Source organism: Mixophyes fleayi, chromosome 2 (assembly GCF_038048845.1).
Source record: "Mixophyes fleayi isolate aMixFle1 chromosome 2, aMixFle1.hap1, whole genome shotgun sequence".
NCBI lineage: Eukaryota > Metazoa > Chordata > Amphibia > Anura > Limnodynastidae > Mixophyes > Mixophyes fleayi.
In genome coordinates, this window is record NC_134403.1 from 71,034,791 (window position 1) to 71,057,414 (window position 22,624).

General features: G+C 41.7%; 1 protein-coding gene across 1 annotated transcript in view; it reads left to right on the forward strand.

The window, feature by feature from the left end:
• NCKAP1L (NCK associated protein 1 like) overlaps positions 1 to 22,624 on the forward strand; it is a 163,207-nt gene that overhangs the window by 27,384 nt on the left and 113,199 nt on the right. The window contains exons 4-5 of the mRNA XM_075199242.1: positions 19,681 to 19,737; positions 20,956 to 21,098. Of these exons, the coding sequence (XP_075055343.1) occupies positions 19,681 to 19,737; positions 20,956 to 21,098 (200 nt within the window). The remainder of the gene's footprint in view (positions 1 to 19,680; positions 19,738 to 20,955; positions 21,099 to 22,624) is intronic.

A 22,624-nucleotide genomic window follows, 5' to 3' on the forward strand; every position in this document is an offset into this window, starting at 1 on the left:
TCAAGGTCCGATTTTGCAAATCCAGCGACTTTCTTTGGAGAGTTGAAACTCGCAGATGTATGAAGCTGAGATTTCATGCAAAATCGCCAGAGATGTGTTTCTGTCAAAATCGCTATTTCCAAAATCGCTGGAGCCACTGCAGCTATACAAGTCTCAAATGTATGAAGCTGCATTACGCCAGATACCACACGCTGCTTGCTAGCAGCGTGTTGTATAAACCCATCACTTTTACACTGCCTGTCATACAGCTGCTGGAGCTCTGGCAGCTGTAAAAACTGTAAAGAATAGATAAAAGTAAAAAAAAAAAAAGCGTGGGGTCATTCATGCTTAACCCTAGTGCTGCCTGACTACTGCTGGTTCCGTGAAAATCAGGGAAAATTTTTTGTAGGAAGAGCCCTAGTGCTATCAGCACTGGGCTGGGTGTCCCTAGGGGAGGGGGGGCCCGCTCATTTTTTTCGGCGGACACCTCTCCCTAGTGAATCCTGCCCAGCGCTGAACAGCCTGGGGTTGGTTTGTCATTCTGGCAGGGGGACCCCTGCCTCGTGTCCCCCTGCTATAGTGCCTCCAACCCTGACTGGTTTGCCTAGTGCTGGTTCCATGAAAATCGGGGGGACCCCGCGCAAAATTTTTCCCCGATTTTCACGGAACCAGCAGTAGTCAGACAGCAGTATGGTTAAGCATGAATAGAGGGGGGACCCCACGCTTTTTTTTTTTTACTTTTATCTATTCTTTACAGTTTTTACAGCTGCCGGAGTATGACAGGCAGTGTAACAGTGATGTGTATACAACTCGCTGCTACAACACAGGAGAGTTAGCTAACACGGGAGTGTTTTACATCGCAGCAAATCGCCAGAGATGACCAGCGATTTTGAAGATCAGGGTCAAAATCGCAGCTTGATACATTTCAGAAAATTTTGACTAAAATCGCGGGTTATCACCCGCGATTTGCCGTGATTTTAACACGCTGGCAAAATCAGACCTTGATACATTTACCCCTCGGTGCCAACTTTGCATCAGATTTCCTAATGCAGAAAATATTTCTAGGTTGTACCTTTTGTTTCAGTTTCCATAGTACATTGAATGGGTAGGTAATGTATATTAATTTGTAATAGAAAGAGTAGCCATTACGATTAGGTTATCATAGCTGTGGAAGATGATAAAAATGGCAGATGATAATAATCTATATTACTGTTTGTGACATGTAATAACTGATGCTTGCTGAACGCAGACAATAGTGACCTGTAGCTAATGAGACAAGTCTCATAAGAAAATGAAACACTGTACAACATTTATCACATGGGAGACTGACTCCCAACATCCGTTACCAGGCAACACTTTGTTCTACTCTGTAACATCCAATCTACAAAGTAAGTAACTGTTTCCACAGATTCTCCATGCAGAACCCCAAATACCCTACCACTTCTCACCAGCTATGCCAAATCTACTGGCAGCTGTTCTTCTCATCAGCACAGGGTACCTCCATCATAACCACTTTCAGGATGGGTGCTCTTTGCCTGCTAATGCTATGGTATACACTTTGGCAATCATGCTGAATATTCAAATTTTACCCCACTTCTTCTGTGGTCAGAAAAGTGTATCTTGAATTATGCACATTTGTCCAGTGGAATTTCTTCTTCCACGCAGAATTCCACCTATCATTTGCTTCACTCACACTTCTTCCACTACAGAACAGAATTAATTAACATAGTCATCATTCCAGCTCTATTTATAGACTATAAACTGTGCAAACAATGAAGAATGGTGGTGCAAAAGTGATATTGGTTATATCTCTGGAACTTTGTACTTATGCAAAATGGCCTGTTCCACATGAAATTTTGATTTGACCACAATTTCTCATATCTACACCTTTGTGACACCTAGTAACACCTCGCCATCAACAGACATGCAACGAGCAATGATTGGGCTGCTTTCTATAATAATAACTCTAAAGAAATTAGGGTCTACAGCCTAGGGCAAGAATCTGTGAACTTTGCAATCTGCACCCAACTTTGATTGACTTATTCTGTCAGAGCATGGATCACCTTGTGTATGGGTTAAGTATTTAGGTATGCCACTACCGCTCAGGAGGCAAAATAACCCACCACAAAGGACAAAGCAATTAAAATAATCCTCTGTTTAGCAACATTTTTCACTCGTTCAGTATATATATGATTTTATTTTTGTGTGATTCAACAAATGCTTATTTGGAAAAAGTTGCATATTGCTGTGCAGGGCACAAACCACGGTTTCAATGAAAATTGATTTAAATAAACATTAGCAAAGAAAGTACCATTGCACATAAGACAGAAATGCATATTTGCACATGGGAGTAAACCATACAGAAACCAGGTGCACTGTAAGGTTTACAGTTACATATTACAGTGTATTATCACATACCTAACAAGAGCAATAGCAGCCAGTACAGAGTATTTGACAAAAGATGGATAATTGGATATATATGAGGGTATATAAGGTAGTGCAACCCAGTTCGGGAGCAACAGGCCTCACCGAGAGATCAGGGTGAATAGGATGCATGAGGGGAAAGATTGACTGGGGAGTCTAGTCAAGTTTGAAAGATAGTTTAGAATTTAATGGGCCATCCATGGTGTTGACAAACCCATTTCTTGTTTCGGTTGGAAGGAACACACCGAAGCAGACCATTAACTTAATATAGGGTTATAGGACTCAGTAGCCTTCTGGTAACAGACCTTTGAGCATGAAAAAGGACTGCAGTTCTAAGGATCTGAGTTGCTTTTGAATAATTTAAGTTTGATATTAAGAAAACAGATCTTAGGGTGATCCGGCACCGGAGAATCCATTTTAACATTTACAACCTTCAGGATCTTCTTCCAGAAGGCTTGTAACTTCTGGAATACCTAAATAAAGATCAGAAACTGATTTAATAGATAGATTGTATGAGTGAGAATTGGGGGAGTAGCAATGCTAACATTAAATCAAAAGTGATAGCGAATTTTCTGTGCCTTGGACTAACAGATTAATGTGGTCTGTGGGATATTGGTGTCACCAAGAATGACAGATATTTAAAGTTGACAGTATGTTCTGCAGGACAGAGGAGGTATGAAGCAATGAAAGAGAAGATACAGAGGATAATTTGTCCCACATGTGATCCCAGTGGCAGTTGAAGTCTTCTAACCAGACAATCAGTATGTTTGGTAATTAGCAATAAAGTAAATGCCCTTTCGTTACATTGGATAGCAGGAGGATGTAGGATCACTTAAGTATGAGAATAAACAAACTTATATCACCAAATTTTTCTAAGTCATGATAGATAAAGTATGTGTATCTCTTGATAAGGATGGCTACCACCCTGGAGTCTGATTAGTGATAGGCTCAGCCCATTCATTGCCCTCAAGGTGGGTTTCTTGCATACAACAATTGCCAAGACTAAATGAATTGGAACACCAAAGACTTCAAACCACCTTACATTCCACTGTTGTGTGCATTTTTCATAATCAAATGGGGCAAATGTCTGGTGGGTCTTAGTTGTCAATGCAGCACATGTTTACCACCATATCTAGCACACAAATAATCAAATATAGATAGACTATCCAGTCATGTATATGATCTAAAGAAGGTATAGCATATCAAGCATCAAATATCAATAGGATTCTGTATGAACCTATATTCAAAATGACAAATAGAAAATAATAATGGGGATGGGGAGTTATCAAACCTTCAGTTCATGTGTCAGGTCTATCAGGAACTATGCCACTAGTGGAGTCAGTGGTCTTGTGAAAGTGCGGAAATGTTTTACACTTGAATACATACAAGATTTGGCAGTGGTTTAGCAATCCTTGTGCTGGAGATATATCAGGATAGCTCAATGGTAGCAGGGTGTCAGGAACTCAGAATAGCAAAGTGTCAGTAACTCGTGATTGCACATGGCTTGGCAGAGTGTCAGGAAATCAGGATTGCACACATGTAGCAGGGTGTCAGAAACCCAGAATTTCACTCTATTGCAGACTATCAATAGAATGCGGATAGCAGAGTGTCAGGAATTCAGGATTGCACTCAAGTAGCAGAATATCGATAGAATGCGGATAGCAAAGTGTCAGGAACTCAGGATTGTACTCGAGTAGCAGAATATCAATAGAATGCAGATAGCAGAGTGTCAGGAACTCAGGATTGCATGCTGGTAGCAGGGGGTCAGATACCTGGGATTGAACACTGATAGCAGGATATCAGGAGCTCAAAAGAACACACGGAGAGCAGCCTATCAGGAACTAATGACTGCACTTGGATAGCAAAAAGTCAGGAAACATGGATGGCAGAGTGTCCATAACTCAATATTGCACACATCTAGCAGAGTCAGAATTGCACATAGGTAGCAGAGTGTCAGGAATTTAGGATTGCACCCAGGTAGTAGAGTGTCAGGAATGCAGGATTACACTCAGGTAGCAAAATGTCAGGAACTCAGGATTGCACTCAGGTAGCAGATTCTCAGGGACTCAGAATTGCACATGGCAGGCAGAGTGCCAGGTAGCAGAGTATGAATTGCACATGGGTAGCCGTGTGTCAGGAATGCAGGATTGCACTCGGATAGCAGAATGTCAGGAACTTGAGATTACTGTTATGTGCGTATTGTCGCTAACCAATAACGATTGTCGAACCTCGATTTGTGTTTCCAAAGCACAAAGATTTATTTGCAATAAGTAGAATAATATGCTCAAGCGAAGTAATAGTAAATACAGCCGTTACTTATCGCAGGCGCTCTGGATCCAGTGCAGTCATTCAATCCTGAAGTCTGGGGACAAGATGTCTGCACTCTGGATCACAAGATGCTGCTTATATACACAATCAAATACAGTAATACAATGAAGATGGTATAGCTTGCATCTATTGGTCCGGGTCTCAGGAATGTCCAAGGGGTCGTCAATCATTGGCTGGTTCATCCTAAGGAATCCAAAGGAGGGGGTCATCTCTGCAGGGGGTATGCTCTGCTCTTCCCGCCAGGATTCCTTAGTCTTAAGTAGTTCATAATTCCCTATCATTCATAACTTGCATATGCACTCTGCGATTCCTTCGCAGAGTGAACCAAACAGTAGGATATGTAACAAGGTTCATTATGATACCACTCATGATGTTATTCCTTCAACCCGTTCCGTGTATTTCACTAATATGCATGTAACTCTGATATAACATATAAATACTACTATATTTCGACATAACTGACTATGTGTTGCAACTACCATTAATGTGTACTATTTTATAAGTATGCGTGTTTGTGCGAATGTATGGTAAAAGACCAATTACTGTTGCTGCCACGTGTAGTGGATGCATACGCCCTTTCACGCCGTAGCGTGCCCTTGTACGTCGATGCATACCGTACGCATCTTTTCAGACAAAGACAACCAAGTTTGCTAGACTTTAATTGAAATGACTTTATCCAATTTGCTGACTTCGACAGTTCCACCCTTTGATAGTGTAATAAACTATCACCCAATCACCGTCTCAAGTTCAGGATTATACAATACTTCTTTACAGACCATGATCTCGGTATCTGGTACCACCCTTTCAGTCTCTTTCTCAGTGTCACTCCTATGAGACCATTTTCCACACTTCAACACAGTAGGAACACATTTGACAACTAAACCAATTGCTAAGATGACACCCAGTATAAGGAGAAGGAGCTTACCTACACTCGCAATCATTTCCTGTACCCACTCCCCCAGACCGGAGAACCATTTTGCTGGGTTCAACCATGAGAACCAACCCGCCACCTTTTCCCCGACCTCATATAACGAAGAATTATGGCTCTTTCGAAATTCCCATTTCAGCTGCAAAATTTCATCCATCTTCCGGTCTATAACCTCTTTAGGGTCATCAGTATTATTAGTAATGTACGTGCAACATTTGACACCGAACTGGGTGGCCAGTGTCACACAGTACCCACCAGTAATAGAGGTGAGATAATTTAGTACCAGTCTATGTTGCACCAACTCCTTCTTGTACGCTTGTAGCTCCCTTCCAGTATACCTGAAAGTGTCATCATACATCTCGGTGATATTATCTATTAATTTAGCTAGGTCTTGGATATATTTAAAGTTTAATGTTCCCCGAGCGGTCCTGGTGAGATCTAGAGCAACCATAACTTGGAAACCAACAGTTTCACTAATCAATTTTGTAGCTATGGGTTCCTCACCAGGAATCATATTTCTCTTGCCACGGTGTTCATACTGTGTGTGTATGTATGGTGGTGATGTAGTCTTGTGAATATCTACCATTTCTTCATGAGTAATAGTCATGATTTCAGGAACCAGTTTAGCTAGGAAACACAAGCCCTTGGAACTCGGAGTTACCCAGGAATAAGCTTTTCTTCCACAAACAAAATACACATCCTCAGGGAGAACATAAGGAACAGTATGCCCATGAATTATATCACACAGAGTTTTGATAAAACTACCCATGCCTAGTGTCTCCATCTGCTCTAGACACGTGTCGGCATTAATGACATTTTTACATTTATCTGTAGAGACTTTTCCAATGGATACCTTCTTATGTTTGGTTATACACCCTAATTTGTGACCTCCATCAACATTCCTGCCTAGTAGTGACCTTGTTAGTCTCCCTCTAAAATGAGTGCGGCGAGCCATTGTCTGATCTGATAGGTCAGCCTCCCAATTCTCCAGGCGCTTTGCATGAGATATGTGTAGGCACAGCAAAGATCTGCCTATGGAGTATTGTGGAAGCGTCAGACTAGGGGACCTAGTATTATTGTACCTCCCTTCTATGGGCCTCCCACCCCTTAATTCGAGTATTTCGGATATGTTTAGAGGGAATGGCACTAGTCCTATGTTATGCTGCCCTTGAGGCACGTGAGAGCACACCCAACACTCGGTTTGGTTTAGCACCTTACCCACCAGGGAGTGATAATCCTCCAAAGGATGCCCGCCTATATTCAGAGTACTGGGGGACTGGCATCGTTGGATGCATCTCTCTTCAACTAGGGAGTCGCAGAACTTGCAGATACAATACTCATCAGACAATAGCCCCTCACACTGCCTCCGAGTTCCTGAGCTAGCAGACCTTTTCATAACCCCTGGACCAAGTTTGATAATGGGCTGTTCAGAGTATCCTATTAACTTTTCTTCGGCCTCCATTTCATCCGTATCACTCCCAGAACTCTCCTCCGTCCTCCATCCTCCTTCACAAAAATAGATTGTCCTAGAAAAAGTAAAAACAAGGAAAATCCTGGAACAAAAGAAAAACAAAAACCGCCACTCCATCGCTGGAAAGATAGTTCTGAGGCAACGTCTCTGGTTCAGGTGTCTCAACTGCAGGCTTTAGGTCTCCCGGAACAGGCTCACAAGTGACAGCTCTATGTCGTCGGTCTGAGTTTTGTCTTGCACTTTCTCCGGATTATGGACTCTCCTGCAGTGGGTGGAATGGACCCAACTGTCTCTCTCTGCAACCTTCAGTGATGTAGTACTGGTCAGCAGCACTTGGTACGGGCCTTCCCAACGGTCTGTTAAACAACCTGAACGTAAGAAATTGCGGATCATAACATAGTCTCCAGGTTCAACATCATGACAGTTCGTCTCTGGCATATCAGGTGACAGCATTTTTAGTTTAAGTTGTTGTTGTTTCAGCTGTCTACTCATTCTTATAAGATATTGTACAGTCACTTCATTATTACACTTTAAGTCGTCTTGTGGACTCACGATCAAATGAGGTTGTCGTCCGAACAGTATCTCAAAGGGGGACAGATTAAGAGGAGGTCTAGGAGTGGTTCGAATGCTATGGAGGACCAACAGAAAAGCCTCAGGCCATGCCAACCCAGTTTCAGCCATTATCTTACCCAGTTTGTTCTTTATAGTACCGTTTACTCTCTCCACCTTACCACTGGCTTGTGGTCGGTAAGGGGTGTGAAGTCTGCTACTGATTCCCATGAATTTACACATATTTTGGAAGACATCACCAGTAAAATGGGTACCCCTATCACTTTCAATGATTCTAGGGATACCGAACCTACACACAAAGTCTTGTACAATTTTCTTTGCAGTGAACACAGCAGTATTAGTGGCTGCCGGATATGCTTCTACCCAACCGGAAAACACATCAATACACACTAACACATACTTTAGATTCCTGCACGGTGGTAATTGGATATAGTCAATTTGTATTACCTGAAAAGGTCCGTCTGTAGGAGGGATGTGGGATGGCTCAGTTGGAATAGTTTTCCCAACATTTTTCCTCAAACAAGTAAGACATGACATTGCTTTCTTACCAGCTTGAGAGGAAAATCCGGGAGCACACCAGTATGCTCTCACCAGTTTGCACATACCTTCTTTACCCAGGTGAGTCAGGCCGTGTGCTGCTTCAGCCAGGCTTGGATAGTATGTTCGGGGAGCTACAGGCTTACCTTGTCCATCCCTTCAGAGTCCTGAGGACTCTTGACCACATCCCTTCGCCTTCCAGACCGCCTTTTCCTGCAGGGAACACAAATCTTGCATTTCAATTAATTTCTGCATGTCTAATGTCTAAAAAACCATCATAGTCTCGGTCGATACAGTTATAGGTTGCCCTGCTGCCCATTTAGCAGCTTCGTCTGCCCTGTTGTTGCCCAATGACACTGGGTCTTCTTCAAAGGTATGGGCTTTGCACTTTATGACGGCTACTGTTCTGGGTAACTGTATCGCTGTCAGAAGTCCTTTTATGTGTTGTGAGTGTGCTACTGGTGTACCTGCTGCTGTCGTAAAGTTTCTAAGACACCAAAGGGCCCCAAAATCGTGCACTACCCCGAAGGCGTACCTAGAGTCAGTATATATATATATTGGCTGATTTACCCTCTGCCAATTCACACGCTCTCCTTAGTTCTACTAGTTCTGCCACCTGGGCTGAGTGAGGTGGACCAAGGGGTTCAGCTTCTACCACATCCTGGTCGTCTACGACAGCGTAACCAGTACATAGCTCTCCTGTCTCTGTCTGTATGTCTATGGCAACTTCCATCTGTATAAAACGTAAAATCTACATTTTCTAAGGGGGTGTCACGTATGTCGGGCCTTGCAGTAAAGGTCTGATTCAGGTGTTCCATACAGTTATGCGTGTCAGTATTCTTGCCTAACTCATCATCAACCAGGGTCTCCTCACCTCCCACCCTTTGTGTCTCTAGAGACACATACGGAAGGTATGTAGCTGGATTTAAGGTGCTACATCGTTTGATGGTGATGTTTGAGGGTGCCATCAGGGCTAGTTCCCACTTTGTGAATCTAGCTGAAGAAACATGTCTGGTTTGGGCTGAATTTAACAGAGCTGATACAGCATGGGGTGTATAGATAGTTGAAATATGTCCTAATACTACGTCCTCGCTCTTACTCACCAGAAGAGCCGTTGCTGCTACACTTCTGAGACATGTTGGGAGTGATCTTGCCACATTGTCTAATTGTGCACTGTAGTATGCTACCGGTCTGCTAGCGTCACCATGTTTCTGTGCGAGGACACCTGCTGCACAACCATCAGCTTCTGTACAAAATAGCTCAAAAGGCTTTTCATAATCAGGTATTCCCAATGCAGGTCCTCTAGTCAGACTATCTTTAAGATTAAAGAACGCTTGCTCTGACTCTTCTGTGTGTACAACACGTTCTGGTTTTGAGGAAGAGACTAGCTCCTGCAATGGTAATGCCAGAATAGAAAAACCTGGGCTCCAGGACCTACAGTATCCACACATCCCCAAGAAAGTACGAATCTGCTTCTGGCTCTGCGGCAGGGTCATGTGTTGTATGGCCTCAATTCTGTCGGTTGTCAGGTGTCTTAGCCCCTTAGTGAGGCAGTGTCCTAAGTATTTGACCTTAGTCTGACATGGCTGTAATTTATCCTTTGCCACCTTGTGCCCTGTTTGTGAAAGATGAAGCAACAACAATTTAGTATCATGCAAACATGACATAAAAGAATCAGAGCACAACAACAAATCGTCCACATATTGAATTAGAACAGACCCATTGTGGGGTTGAAAGGATTGCAAACAGTCATGTAAGGCTTGGGAGAAAATACTGGGGCTGTCAATGAACCCCTGGGGTAGTCTGGTCCATGTGTATTGCACTCCCCTGTAGGAGAATGCAAAAAGGTATTGGCAGTCAGGGTGAAGAGGGACTGAAAAGAAAGCAGAACATAGATCAATGACAGTAAAATGACTGGCAGACGGTGGAATCTGCATGAGAATGACAGCTGGATTCGGCACTACGGGGAATTGGCTCTCAACAACTTTGTAAATACCCCTTAAGTCCTGGACTAATCTATAGCCCCTCCCCCCACTCTTCTTCACAGGAAAAATGGGACTATTTGCTGTACTGGCTGTACGAATTAAAATCCCTTGTTGTAACAGCCTCTCAATAACAGGATATACCCCTAGTTCCACCTCCGGTTTTAATGGATACTGTGGGATTTTTGGAGCTATCCTACCACTTTTTAGATTGACCATGACAGGGGCTACGTTTGCCATCAGTCCAGTGTCCTGTCCATCTCTGGTCCATAGGGAACCTGGTATTTCCAGCAACATCCCCTTTACTTGAGATGGACTTTGTTCTATAACAGGAGAGTGTAACATTAACCTTTGAGGGGTGTCCAATATGTCCTGTACCTCATGTGCAACCTTCTCGGGTATATCTAGGAACACACCATCTGAAGTACAGTATATGACACATCCCATTTTACATAACAAGTCTCTCCCTAGCAAGTTAGTAGGAGCAACGAATGCTTAGTATGCAGAGGGCCGATAGTAACTTCAGCGGGTTTAGTTAGAGGATAACGTAACACTTTTCCCGTTACCCCCATAGCTGGAATAGTTTTACTGGTCACCTGTAGATTGAAAGGAGAGGTTATCACAGATCGGGCCGCCCCTGTATCTACAAGAAAAGTTTGTTTCCTACCAGCTATGTCAACCATCATTGTTGGTTCTTCACTCTGACTCTCAGTTAACCTCACTGGCTGTAGACTACAGGTATGACCTGACCCCTAGCGCTGACTATTGATTTCCCGCTCAGCATTTGCTGCCGTAATATGAGCGGGTAGATGTGAGTCTTCTAGTCCATGTGAATCCCTCCTTGGAGGATATCTATGTGACCCACCCCTATGTGTATTGAGTCTTTCCTTTTTACAATCTCTCCTGTAATGTCCTTCCTCGTTACAGTTGAAACACCTGATCACTTTAGGTTTCCTGTTATATGGGTTGTATGCTGGTGGTCGTGTATGCACCCCTTCTAGAGCCTGTATACTTACCGTCATTAACTTATCACTTTTCTCTTCCCTTTTTCTAAAAAGGTTCTTGTCATGCTCCACAGCAGACTCCCTAAGAGAGTCTACCGTGACGCCTCTCCAATTAGGTAATGTGGTTTGTACCCTCGTCTTTAAATTTTCTCTAAGGCCGTCCATCAGTACTCCTACAGCTACATCTCTGTGATGTGGATCCTCACTTATGTTGGATATCCCAGTAAATCGTGCGATCGCTGTTATAGCTCTAGCAAAGTAATCTGAGGCAGTTTCACTATCCTTTTGTTTAATGGTGAAAATCTTACTCCAATTTACTACTACTGGAAAACAGATGGCTAAGTGTTTGACAATTTGTTCTATATTCCGTTGGTTAATCTCATCAGTCAAGGTGTCATCTTCCTCCAACAAACAATCTTCAATAAATTTTTGTATGTTAGTATTGGGAGGAAGACACGCCCTCAACACTACCCGCCAATCCTTACTGGTTGGTTCGTGAGCATTCCCTAAATCTTTAACAAATTTCTGACATTTAGCTAACTCCTTTCTAGGGTCTGGGAATTCAGTCATAATGGAACGTAATTCTGATCTAGTCCAGGGACAATGCATTGTAACATTTCTTAAAGGAACTACACCATCCTTATCCGGTTTCCCATTGGGAACTGATATTGTGCGGACTGGGAACGCACCCTCTGGTACACTGACTTCAGGGGACACTACAGGATTTACTGGTCCTAGATTTAGAACGCTTTCACTCCTAGTGATCACGCTACTCTCACCTATCTCAGCCATTTTCTCATACTTGCGCTGAGCCTCTAGTACACTAACAGCATGGGCAATGGCCGAAATCACAGTGGGTTCATCTTCATTTTCAGATACACTTGATTGAAACTGGCTTAAAACAGGGTACAATTTAGCAATCTTTCTATTTTCAGTTTTAACAACGGCTGTACTTACCCCTCCCGCCACATAAGGTGGCGGGGGCGCGCTTGCGCTGAGTTCGCCACGCTTCGCAACGGTTACATCCGACTTGCGCGCGCTTTTCGTCACGCCTACTTCCGGTTTGCATTCGCTGCTCTGCCATGTGTTACCTTCCATTTGCCACAATTTTAAACAATCATTATGTCTATTTCTCTTTTTCGTTGACTTGATCAACCATACTTTATCTTTTACAGTATTTAGTACCTCTGCATTAAAACTTCCTATTGTTGGGAAAGGCCTATCACAAGCTTTGGTCATCTCGACCCACGTGTCACAATACACAGTTGTGTATGCACCATATTTCTTACACATGAGAAACCTCGCTGAACCAATAGGGCCTTCCTTAGGCAGTACACTGACCATCTCTAGCATATGCTTAGCACCCATGTTGAACAATATACCTTCTACCCGGAACACAGACACACCGCAATGCTCTGTTCCTTCCGGCCAAATGTGAAATACAGACACACCGCAATACTCTGTTCTTTCCACCTAATAATTTCAACTCTGTTGCTATACTCACCGCTAGAGATCTATAATGCTCGGTGAACGTATTTCCTTTAGCCGCATTCACTCGCTTTTCTCGCACCAGGCGAGGATCCCTAATACAGAAATATCACTGTGGGCCCCAAGGGCTATCAGCTCCTCGATACCCTGGCTCAACCACAAAAATCTGCTGAGTTTATTATCGCTGGGAGCGCAAGTTAATACAATTAACCTGCCTTTCCAGTATAATTCCTCCTAGCTGCTTCACCAATTCGCACTAACGGTGCGATTGGATCGCACTGCCTACCAATACTAATTATTAGCAGACCTTGCGATCTATTGGTAGCGCTTTGCGAAAAACACGTTTTCGCATTCGGTATACCTGCCCTGTATACCGTCCTTCAGTTGGGCAATCCGCCTCGTCAGACAGCAACTGAGAACCAATGAATAATAAACAGTGTATCTACGTTACAACATCACACACTATACACCTTTTCTGCGCAGAAAATCAAAAGTTCCCAACAATAGTAATAATGTCTCAGAGGCTTTCACAAGTAATTATACTATGCATGTATAATAACTATCAAAACGATTGTTTAACCACGTGGCAAGTCTACCGGAAGTTTGCGTACGCACAGCAGGAAATACACATACGCTAAGCAATGCAATACAGTTAAAACGCACAATGACAGAAAAAAGAAACAGGTTTCTCTTTTGTCCCTAGGTTCTAGTTAGCGTGCCCTAGATAATGCAAAACGGACATTCGGTTTCACAACACAGAGTAAAATTCAGGTTTTGAACACCATGCGTTCTTACCCGTTTATGACACGTCTACCACCCTTTGTTGAGGAACCGAAATCCGTTGGTCTTGCGTATCATCGGCAACGAAACCTCCAAAGCTCACGAGCCCCCAAATTGTTATGTGCGTATTGTCGCTAACCAATAACGATTGTCGAACCTCGATTTGTGTTTCCAAAGCACAAAGATTTATTCGCAATAAGTAGAATAATATGCTCAAGCGAAGTAATAGTAAATATAGCCGTTACTTATCACAGGCGCTCTGGATCCAGTGCAGTCATTCAATCCTGAAGTCTGGGGACAAGATGTCTGCACTCTGGATCACAAGATGCTGCTTATATACACAATCAAATACAGTAATACAATGAAGATGGTATAGCTTGCATCTATTGGTCCGGGTCTCAGGAATGTCCAAGGGGTCGTCAATCATTGGCTGGTTCATCCTAAGGAATCCAAAGGAGGGGGTCATCTCTGCAGGGGGTATGCTCTGCTCTTCCCGCCAGGATTCCTTAGTCTTAAGTAGTTCATAATTCCCTATCATTCATAACTTGCGTATGCACTCTGCGATTCCCTCGCAGAGTGAACCAAACAGTAGGATATGTAACAAGGTTCATTATGATACCACTCATGATGTTATTCCTTCAACCCGTTCCGTGTATTTCACTAATATGCATGTAACTCTGATATAACATATAAATACTACTATATTTCGACATAACTGACTATGTATTGCAACTACCATTAATGTGTACTATTTTATAAGTATGCGTGTTTGTGCGAATGTATGGTAAAAGACCAATTACTGTTGCTGCCACGTGTAGTGGATGCATACGCCCTTTCACGCCGTAGCGTGCCCTTGTACGTCGATGCGTACCGTACGCATCTTTTCAGACAAAGACAACCAAGTTTGCTAGACTTTAATTGAAATGACTTAATCCAATTTGCTGACTTCGACATTACACGGTACATGATGTCAGGAACTCAGGATAGCACATGAGTAGCAGAGTAACAGGAATTCACACATGGTTAGCAGAGTAACATTGACTCAGGATTGCATACTGGTAGAAGGATATCAGGAACTCAGAATTGCATACTAGTGGCAGGAAGCCAATAACTCAGGATTGAACACTAGGAACAGGCTTCCAGGAACTCAGGATAGCAGAAACAGGATCAGAAATGAATCACAGAAACTGTAACTATGTGATAGCACAAGCTCACCAATGAACTGACCATGATTGCAGATAGTGTCAGAGTTTTAAAAGCCAGGCAACAGATTCAGCTTGTTAACTCCTGGGCTAAGCAGCAGGATTTATTAGCTACTGCATTGCTGCAGCAGCAGAAATCCAAGATACAGTAGCACCTCTGGTTGGAGTACGAAATTACAACTAAAAGGCCCACACTTGTAGAATCCATAGCTTCAAGCCCTGACATCAAAGGTCTTATTAATCTTTGAATGCAAGTCCATTTCTGTGCCATATCTTGCGTGAAATTGCTCTGCTCATGCACCAGAACGGGACTTATGCCAGTGAAAGCAATTGCATGCAATTCATGTCCACACGAAAATGACACTCCCAACTGCCTATGACTTAAAGGGGGGGATGGGGGCAGGAAAGGGTGGATGCAACTAGGAAATGTACAATAAAGAACATGCTGATTTATGTATTTCATGTAAAACAAAAATACATTTTTTTAAACATATATTTTTTATTAATGATTACAGTATTAAGAGTTGTAAATTGATTTTGTTAAATATTTTTTTTTTCGTGCATTCTGATGGGACTTTATGTTGCACATATGCATGTGCATATCCTGCACTGTGTTGTGTCTGTCTGCATATGGCAAGTAACATATAACCAGAGAGTACTTATACCCAGATTCAAATGGAAACAGTTCTTGAGATCCGCTTGTATTTGAATACAATTTGAAAACAAATTTTGTGTGTTTTTCTTTTTTAAAATGCAAGTTGCATTCACATTCCTTTTGAAAATGAAGAAAGCCCCAAGTATCCACAATAGAACATCAAGAATAGATATTCACACTGAAATTATATTAGGGAAAATATATGTCGGTAGGGGCATCCCACTGTCCTAAGGCAATTGTGATGGATTGCCTGGTCCAGCCTCATGCTACTCCAGCCATGTAAGCATATCTTCACGGGAGTGAAGAAACTTGCCTGGCTGTCTGCCGCCACACAAGACTTTGAATGATATTGCACAGCATATTTCAAAATGAGGTCTTTGGGCGTACGATATGTGGAGGCAAACTGAGCCTGTTACTTTGGAATTTTCAAAACAGAATCAGGTTATTTGAGATCCGGGTGTCAAGTGGAATGGGTCCCTCTGTTGAGCTAAATGTAGAACTTCATCTTGATCATGTCAGTTAAGTCATTTGGCAATGAAAGTGCACAGCGGTGCACCCAGAGGTGGTGTTCTTTGCCAGGATGAACCACCAACATTATTGAGAACTTGGCATTTCCAAAGGCACAGATTAGGTGTTCTTCCTTCAGAACCCTTAAGGTGGCCATCAAACCTCAGATTACATTATTGAAGTCTGTTTTTCTGGTCATCTTGATGACAATGCAATTGATGCATTTGTGTCCGCATATTGCCAACCTTCCTTTCAGATGGACTGGCTCAGCAATCTAGTATGTTGTGCATCTTGACGAGGCAATGAGATATTTCACATAATGATTTAAGTTTATATATATCTTAAGATAAAAAAGAGAAAATAACAATGACGCGCCACCGATCAGAGGGTATGAACAGCAGAAAGGATTACGGCCAACCATCTTTACTGCTGAATAGAAATATGGTTAATTATATTGATATGTTAAGTTAGCTATTCGGCTATGGCAGTGGATGGCCAGATGCTTTTTAATTATATTTCTATATATTTTATATTTTTATATTTTTTACTTAAAAGGTTTTTATTGAGTTTTTAAAATCACATGTAACAAACATAGCAGTGATTACTGGTTACAATACAGAAAAAAGAATAAAGTGATCGATCAACACTGCCGACATACAATCAAGAAAAGAAAAATATATAAACGCACAAAACATTGCTAAGTACTTATGACAAAAACATCTGGAGGTAAGGGAGGGTGGACAAATAGGAAGGGGGGAGCAGAGACAAATCAAGAGACAGTCAAATTACCAGGAGAGTACTTTTGGTTCTTACAGAAATGCACATCTAAGAGAACACTCAGAGTTTAAGGGTCTGACATGGATCGATGTTTCGTAAAATACTCATACCATATAAACCATTTTATCAACGAGGAGGAGACCGCTGTAGAATATTTAAAACCAATGGTTTCCATCTCATAACTATGTTGAACTTTAGGTATAATTTTAGGAAGGGATGGAATTGAAGGGGATTTCCAATTCTGTGCTATTGCAGCTCTAGCTGCGATAAGTATGTATCCAGTGACATAATGATTGTGAAGCCTAAGGTGTGGAGGATATAGGTATAGAAGTGCCATAGCTGGAGAAGGAGAAATGTTAGCCTTAGAGACCTGAAAAATGAAATGAAAGATTTCAACCCACAATAACTGAAGTTTAGGGCAAGTCCAAAAAATGTGCATAAGCGTGCCAGCCTCACCACAGTTCCTCCAACAATATTTAGATTCTGAAGGCAAGATTTTATTAAGCTTATCTGGGGTAAGATACAACCTATGAACCACTTTAATCAACATTTCCGAGTGTTTAATACATCTTATATATGTTTTGGAAGATTTTCTCCCAAACATCTGCTGAGATAGTAGTATCTAGTTCCGTTTCCCAGACAGCTTGAATCAGCAAGTCTTGATTGTCAACAGGGGCTAAAAGTAGCCGGTACCATGTTGAGATGCCGCCTGCTTGGGAAACAGGGGAGAGGGATAATTGGATACCAGTGGGGGTCGACCTCAACACCGGTGGGTGTGAGGGGTGGGATTGTATCCTGTGTCTGATTTTAAGATACATATAGAAGTCTCGAGCTGGAATGTCGTACTTGTCTTGTAGCTGGGATCCAAAAGATCCTGTATTCGTCTGGCTCCCTGCCTATACCAAAAGTCAAGACGGATGTCTGGGATCAGTTGTGACAATGCAATTGTGGAGAGACTAGAGGAAGGGCATGATATTCTGGTAAGAGGGTCATCATCTTGTCTCAAGTAGTAAGAGAATCTCTAACACTTCTAAGTGTAGATACTGGGTTCGGTCTACTGGGTTTATCCAGCCATAAGAGGTCTGATAGTGGGAATGGAAAGGAACTATTTTGCTCAATGTCCACCCAAGGTTTTTTGAATGGGGAAGGAGACTGACAATCTCTAAGCTGATCTAGAATAGCAGCATGTTGGTAGGGTTCCAATTTAGGAGTGGCTAGGCCACCTCTTATTTTAGATCTAAACATTCTCTTTCTAGAGAGTCTGGGACGCCAATTATTCCAAATGAACTTAAACGCAATGGTGTAAAACTTCTTGAGAAAAAGCATAGGCACTAGATAGGGAATAGAGCGAAATATGTGTTATATATTTTTAATAAATGTTTGTCTTTTTATATTATTGATTATGAGTTAACATTTAGATTGATTCACTTTAAATTAAGTTCTTAACAGGAGTTATTAAATATTAATTGAATAAATTGTGAACAGATTGGATAGCTGGGATTTTAATAACAGAGCAAACTTGGTCAGAATATACTACATATGGTTCTGAGTATAACACAAGGTCTATAAAGAAACATGTTAGGCAATTATAATGTAAGCTTTAATGACAGTCTGCAGGAAAGTGGGGCCAGCTTTGAATAGATGGTTCAATCTTTATATATAAGACGGAAGACTTATCTCTATGGTTTGGGAACGTGAGTCTAATTATTATAATGGGAGCACTTTCACTGACATCGCTCATGTAGTTGTACAAAAGGCTGATCAATTAACATCTTTTGGTTAAGAAGTAATTGGATTCCATAAAGGAAAGGGCAGACGATCCTTATGTTCCAGTGTTACAACTACATGAGCGATGTCAGGGAAAGTTCTCCCATTGCTGTATTTTAGACTGATTATCTGACATATTTGAAACAAACCAGCCCTTGAATTATCCTGTAACTTAACTCACAACTTCTTGTGAGAGAAGTTAACAGCGAGCCACCAGGGAACGCCTCTAATTTAGCACTGAATACTTTATGACTTACAGACATTTGAGAGTTACTGAACATTAATAGCAACTATTCTATCAAGTTTAGTTTATCTAACTTAAATGACTGAGTTGTGATTTCTTCTTGTTTTTTTATGTATCGCTTGCAATAAATATATCTTTGTTTTCAGTTTTAAGGTGAATCGATCTAATTGTATTTACTGTAGATTGTTCTTTTGGATTTAGCTATTTGTCAGTTTATACGCCTAGTCATCTGCTATTTACATAATTACTTATTATACATATTTTATTAAGGCAGTAAGTGTTCAATTATAGATCTAATATATTATGCACCCATCATTCTGAGTTCTGTTTATTTAGACACATCTTAAGATGTGTGCAACTCAAAATACATATATGGAAATATAAGTATGCAGATGCATCTTTGCTCATACGCAATGGTGGAAATTTAGAAGTGGCGTTATGTAAAATGTAAGAGAATTGAATTTGATAGTATTACAAACAAAGCAGTAGGAGAAGTGGCAGTATGGCGAACCACCGTATATCAGCCCACTTCCACCACTGCTCATAGGCAACCAGTGCATCTTTACGTTCAACTCTAAAGGAAGCCCTTAGCATGCATATCAGAGTATCCATACACAGCTTATGAAAGGGCAGGAGTAATAAGCCAGCCACAAGAGGCAACTTGGTGCTTTGTGCTTCCGTATATCATTGTTTCCAGGGAGATTTTCGATCACAAGAAGAAATCGGTGCCGCTTCCTGCTCTTCAATATAGGAAACTGACTCGCTAATGGCCAGGAGTGACAATCCAAAATGGCACTCATAGTAATCATAAGTGTTTAGGGGTCCCTGACACAAAGGGAGTTCCGGGAAACAGGATGTAAACAAGGATTTTTATCCAGATCGGAGCTCTGCTGAGACACATCTGCTCTTTTACAGCCCTGGCCATGCCCCATCATCCAAATTAATTGTGATTTATGTTGATATTGGCAATTTCAGGTCTAGCACATTGATTGGTACAAAGAACAGAGCCCTAATTATGTTTTGATCTTTCCCTGCAGGATCATGTGTATGAGTTGCTGAACACAATTGATGCTTGTCAGTGTTACTTTGACATTGTAAGTACATGTTTTCAGTTACCATAATTGTTAAAGTTAAAATGAACAGTTATTATCAGTATATTTTTTTAAATCCCAGGAGTCTTTTGATAGCCTTATGATATATAACTGTGACAACTTTACTAACAACGCTTATACAGATGTTAGGATTTATTATGACAGCCGGGAGTGATCTGGTTTCTTTAGCCAGGTGCCAAATAGCCAGTTCAATTTTTTCACCAATGTGTTGCCAAACTGGATATTTATCTTGACGCTCAGTGTTTGAGCAAAGCACCTGGATCGGCCAGTGTGTGCGGACAGCTTTAAATTTATCATATTTAATCTTATAGTTACACTTAGTTACACTTATAGGGCCTGAGTCATTAAGGAGAGCAAAGCATAAAAAAGGAGTAACTTTGCACCTGGGCAAAACCATGTTGCATTAAAAGGGGGGGGGGGTAAATTTAAAATGTGATGGCAGATATCCTAGATCAACTTTAAATTTCAGTGTAAAAATAATCTATCAAGTATTTGTGTGCTAGATGAAAAAAGCAGCCAGTATTTAACCTATGTGCAAAATAATAAACTAATTTGCACCCCTTGCATTGTTCACATGGTTTGTCCCAGAGAACATTTACTCCTTTTTTTTCCTTACTTTCCTTAATGACTCAGGCCCATAGTGTGCACAACTACACACTTTGTACAATGAAGCAAGATACTCCATTTTAAAAACAAATCTAAGTTCACACAACCTCTGAACAAGCAAAAAAAACTCAGTAACCCTCTGAAAAATCTCTGCGACCCTTTACAAATGAAGATAATGCTTTCTAGTTTGCCCAGTCATCTCCCCGGTTTTGGTCATTTAAATATCAAGCTTACAAGTCACCATTCTATATTTGCAAAAATGTGCATACCGACTTACCAATGGACCAGCTAGTTATGTGATAGTTATGTATGTGTGTCACTAGAAAGATTTAGGACTACTTGAACCAATAGCTTGAAGATCACTTTGTTTATTCCAGTTAATGTTTTGTACTCTTAATTAATATTGTAGTAGTAATAGTAGTAATAGTAGTAATAGTAGTATTAGTAGTAATATTAGTAATACTTAGTTATAATGTAATAATAGTAGTAATATTGACCAGTTAATGCAATATATTATTATTTTAGCAGAAAGTTCCTGCTAGGAATATTTCCTAATATAACATAATATTTATTTCCTATGTGATAACCTTGCAGAATGTAAACTACACCTTCACTAAGAATTATCTAGACCTGATAGTGACTTACTTCTCCGTCATCATGCTAATGTCACGGATTGATGATAGAAAAACGCTTGTCGCTCTTTACAACTGCGCCTCTGAAATGGTACAAAGCCACAGGTAGGTAACACGCACTAAACTTATCAAATAAACAAACTCTGCAGGTACCAATATAGACCGTTACATTATATATGGGATAATTCACTCTGCACTGAAAATTATAAGCATATCAGAACAGTACTACATTATTACATATGTTTTTCTTTTGATCAGGCTATTATTTACAGCAGTTTATACATATATTAACATCACTTGTGTATTATAAACAGACAAAAAACTCTTCTCCAATACTGCAAAAACTATCATCATCATTGTATAACACATTATATCCCCCAATGGTCCTGATTTCATTGATTTGCTGACTGGGAATAGGTGCTGCTTGCAATGGAGTGGTTGGAGCTTATCCTAAAGTGGGGATAATTTGGTGGAATGTGGGATCAAGGGCATGGTTTAATCGGGTCCTATTTTGCCTCTATAAATGTTGAACGGTATGAACACTGTTTGCTATTGAATATAGCCAGGGCCGGACTGGCCATCTGGCACTTCTGGCAATTGCCAGAAGGGCCGAAGGTCAGTAGGACCGGTTCAAACAGTCAGTGCACTGACCATGCACTGACACTTCTTGGTCACATGTGCCGCACGCAGCGCTGCGCACGGCACATGTGATCAGTACAGGTCCTGGAAGGCAGCTGAAGAGCTGACAGGAGACAGAAACAGAAGAAGCTGAGAAGAAGGTAGGTAAACAAAATTGGGGGGGTTGAGAGAACAGAAAAGGTGCCAGACAATAACAGGGGGGGTGGGAAATAAAAAGTTCCACACAATAACGGGGGGGGGGGGGGTTATAGGAAAGGTGCCAGAAAATAACAGGGGGGGAGAACATAAATGGTGCCAGATGATAGCAGGAGGGGGAGAACATAAAGGGTGCCACACAATAACAGGAGGGGGGGAGAGGAAAGGTGCCAGACAATAACAGGGGGGGGGAGAGGAAAGGTGCCAGGCAATAACAGGGAGGGGGGGGAGAACATAAAAGGTGCCAGACAATAACAGGGGGGGGAGGACATAAAAGGTGCCAAACAATAGCAGGGGGGGAGAGGAAAGGTGCCACACAATAACGGGGGGGGGGGGGGAAGAGGAAAGGTGCCAGACAATAACAGGGGGGGGGGGAGAGGAAAGGTGCCAGACAATAACAGGGGGGGGGGGAGAACATAAAAGGTGCCACACAAACACAGGGTGGGGGGAGAACATAAAAGGTGCCACACAATAACAGGGGGGGAGAGGAAAGGTGCCAGACATAACAGGGGGGGGGGATAGAGGAAAGGTGCCACACAATAACAGGCAGGGGGGGTGGAGAGAGAAGGTGCCACACAAAAAACGGTGGGGGGGGGGGGGGAGAGAAAAGGTGACACACAAAAAACGGGATAATATGATTCGGGCCACTATTGTGTCCCATAATTTCAACTGGGGGCACTATTGTGGCATAATATGATTTTGGGGCACTACTGTGTGGTGAAATATGATTTTGGGGGACTACTGTGTGGTAGAATATGATTTTGAGTCACTACTGTGTGGTATAATATGATTTTGGG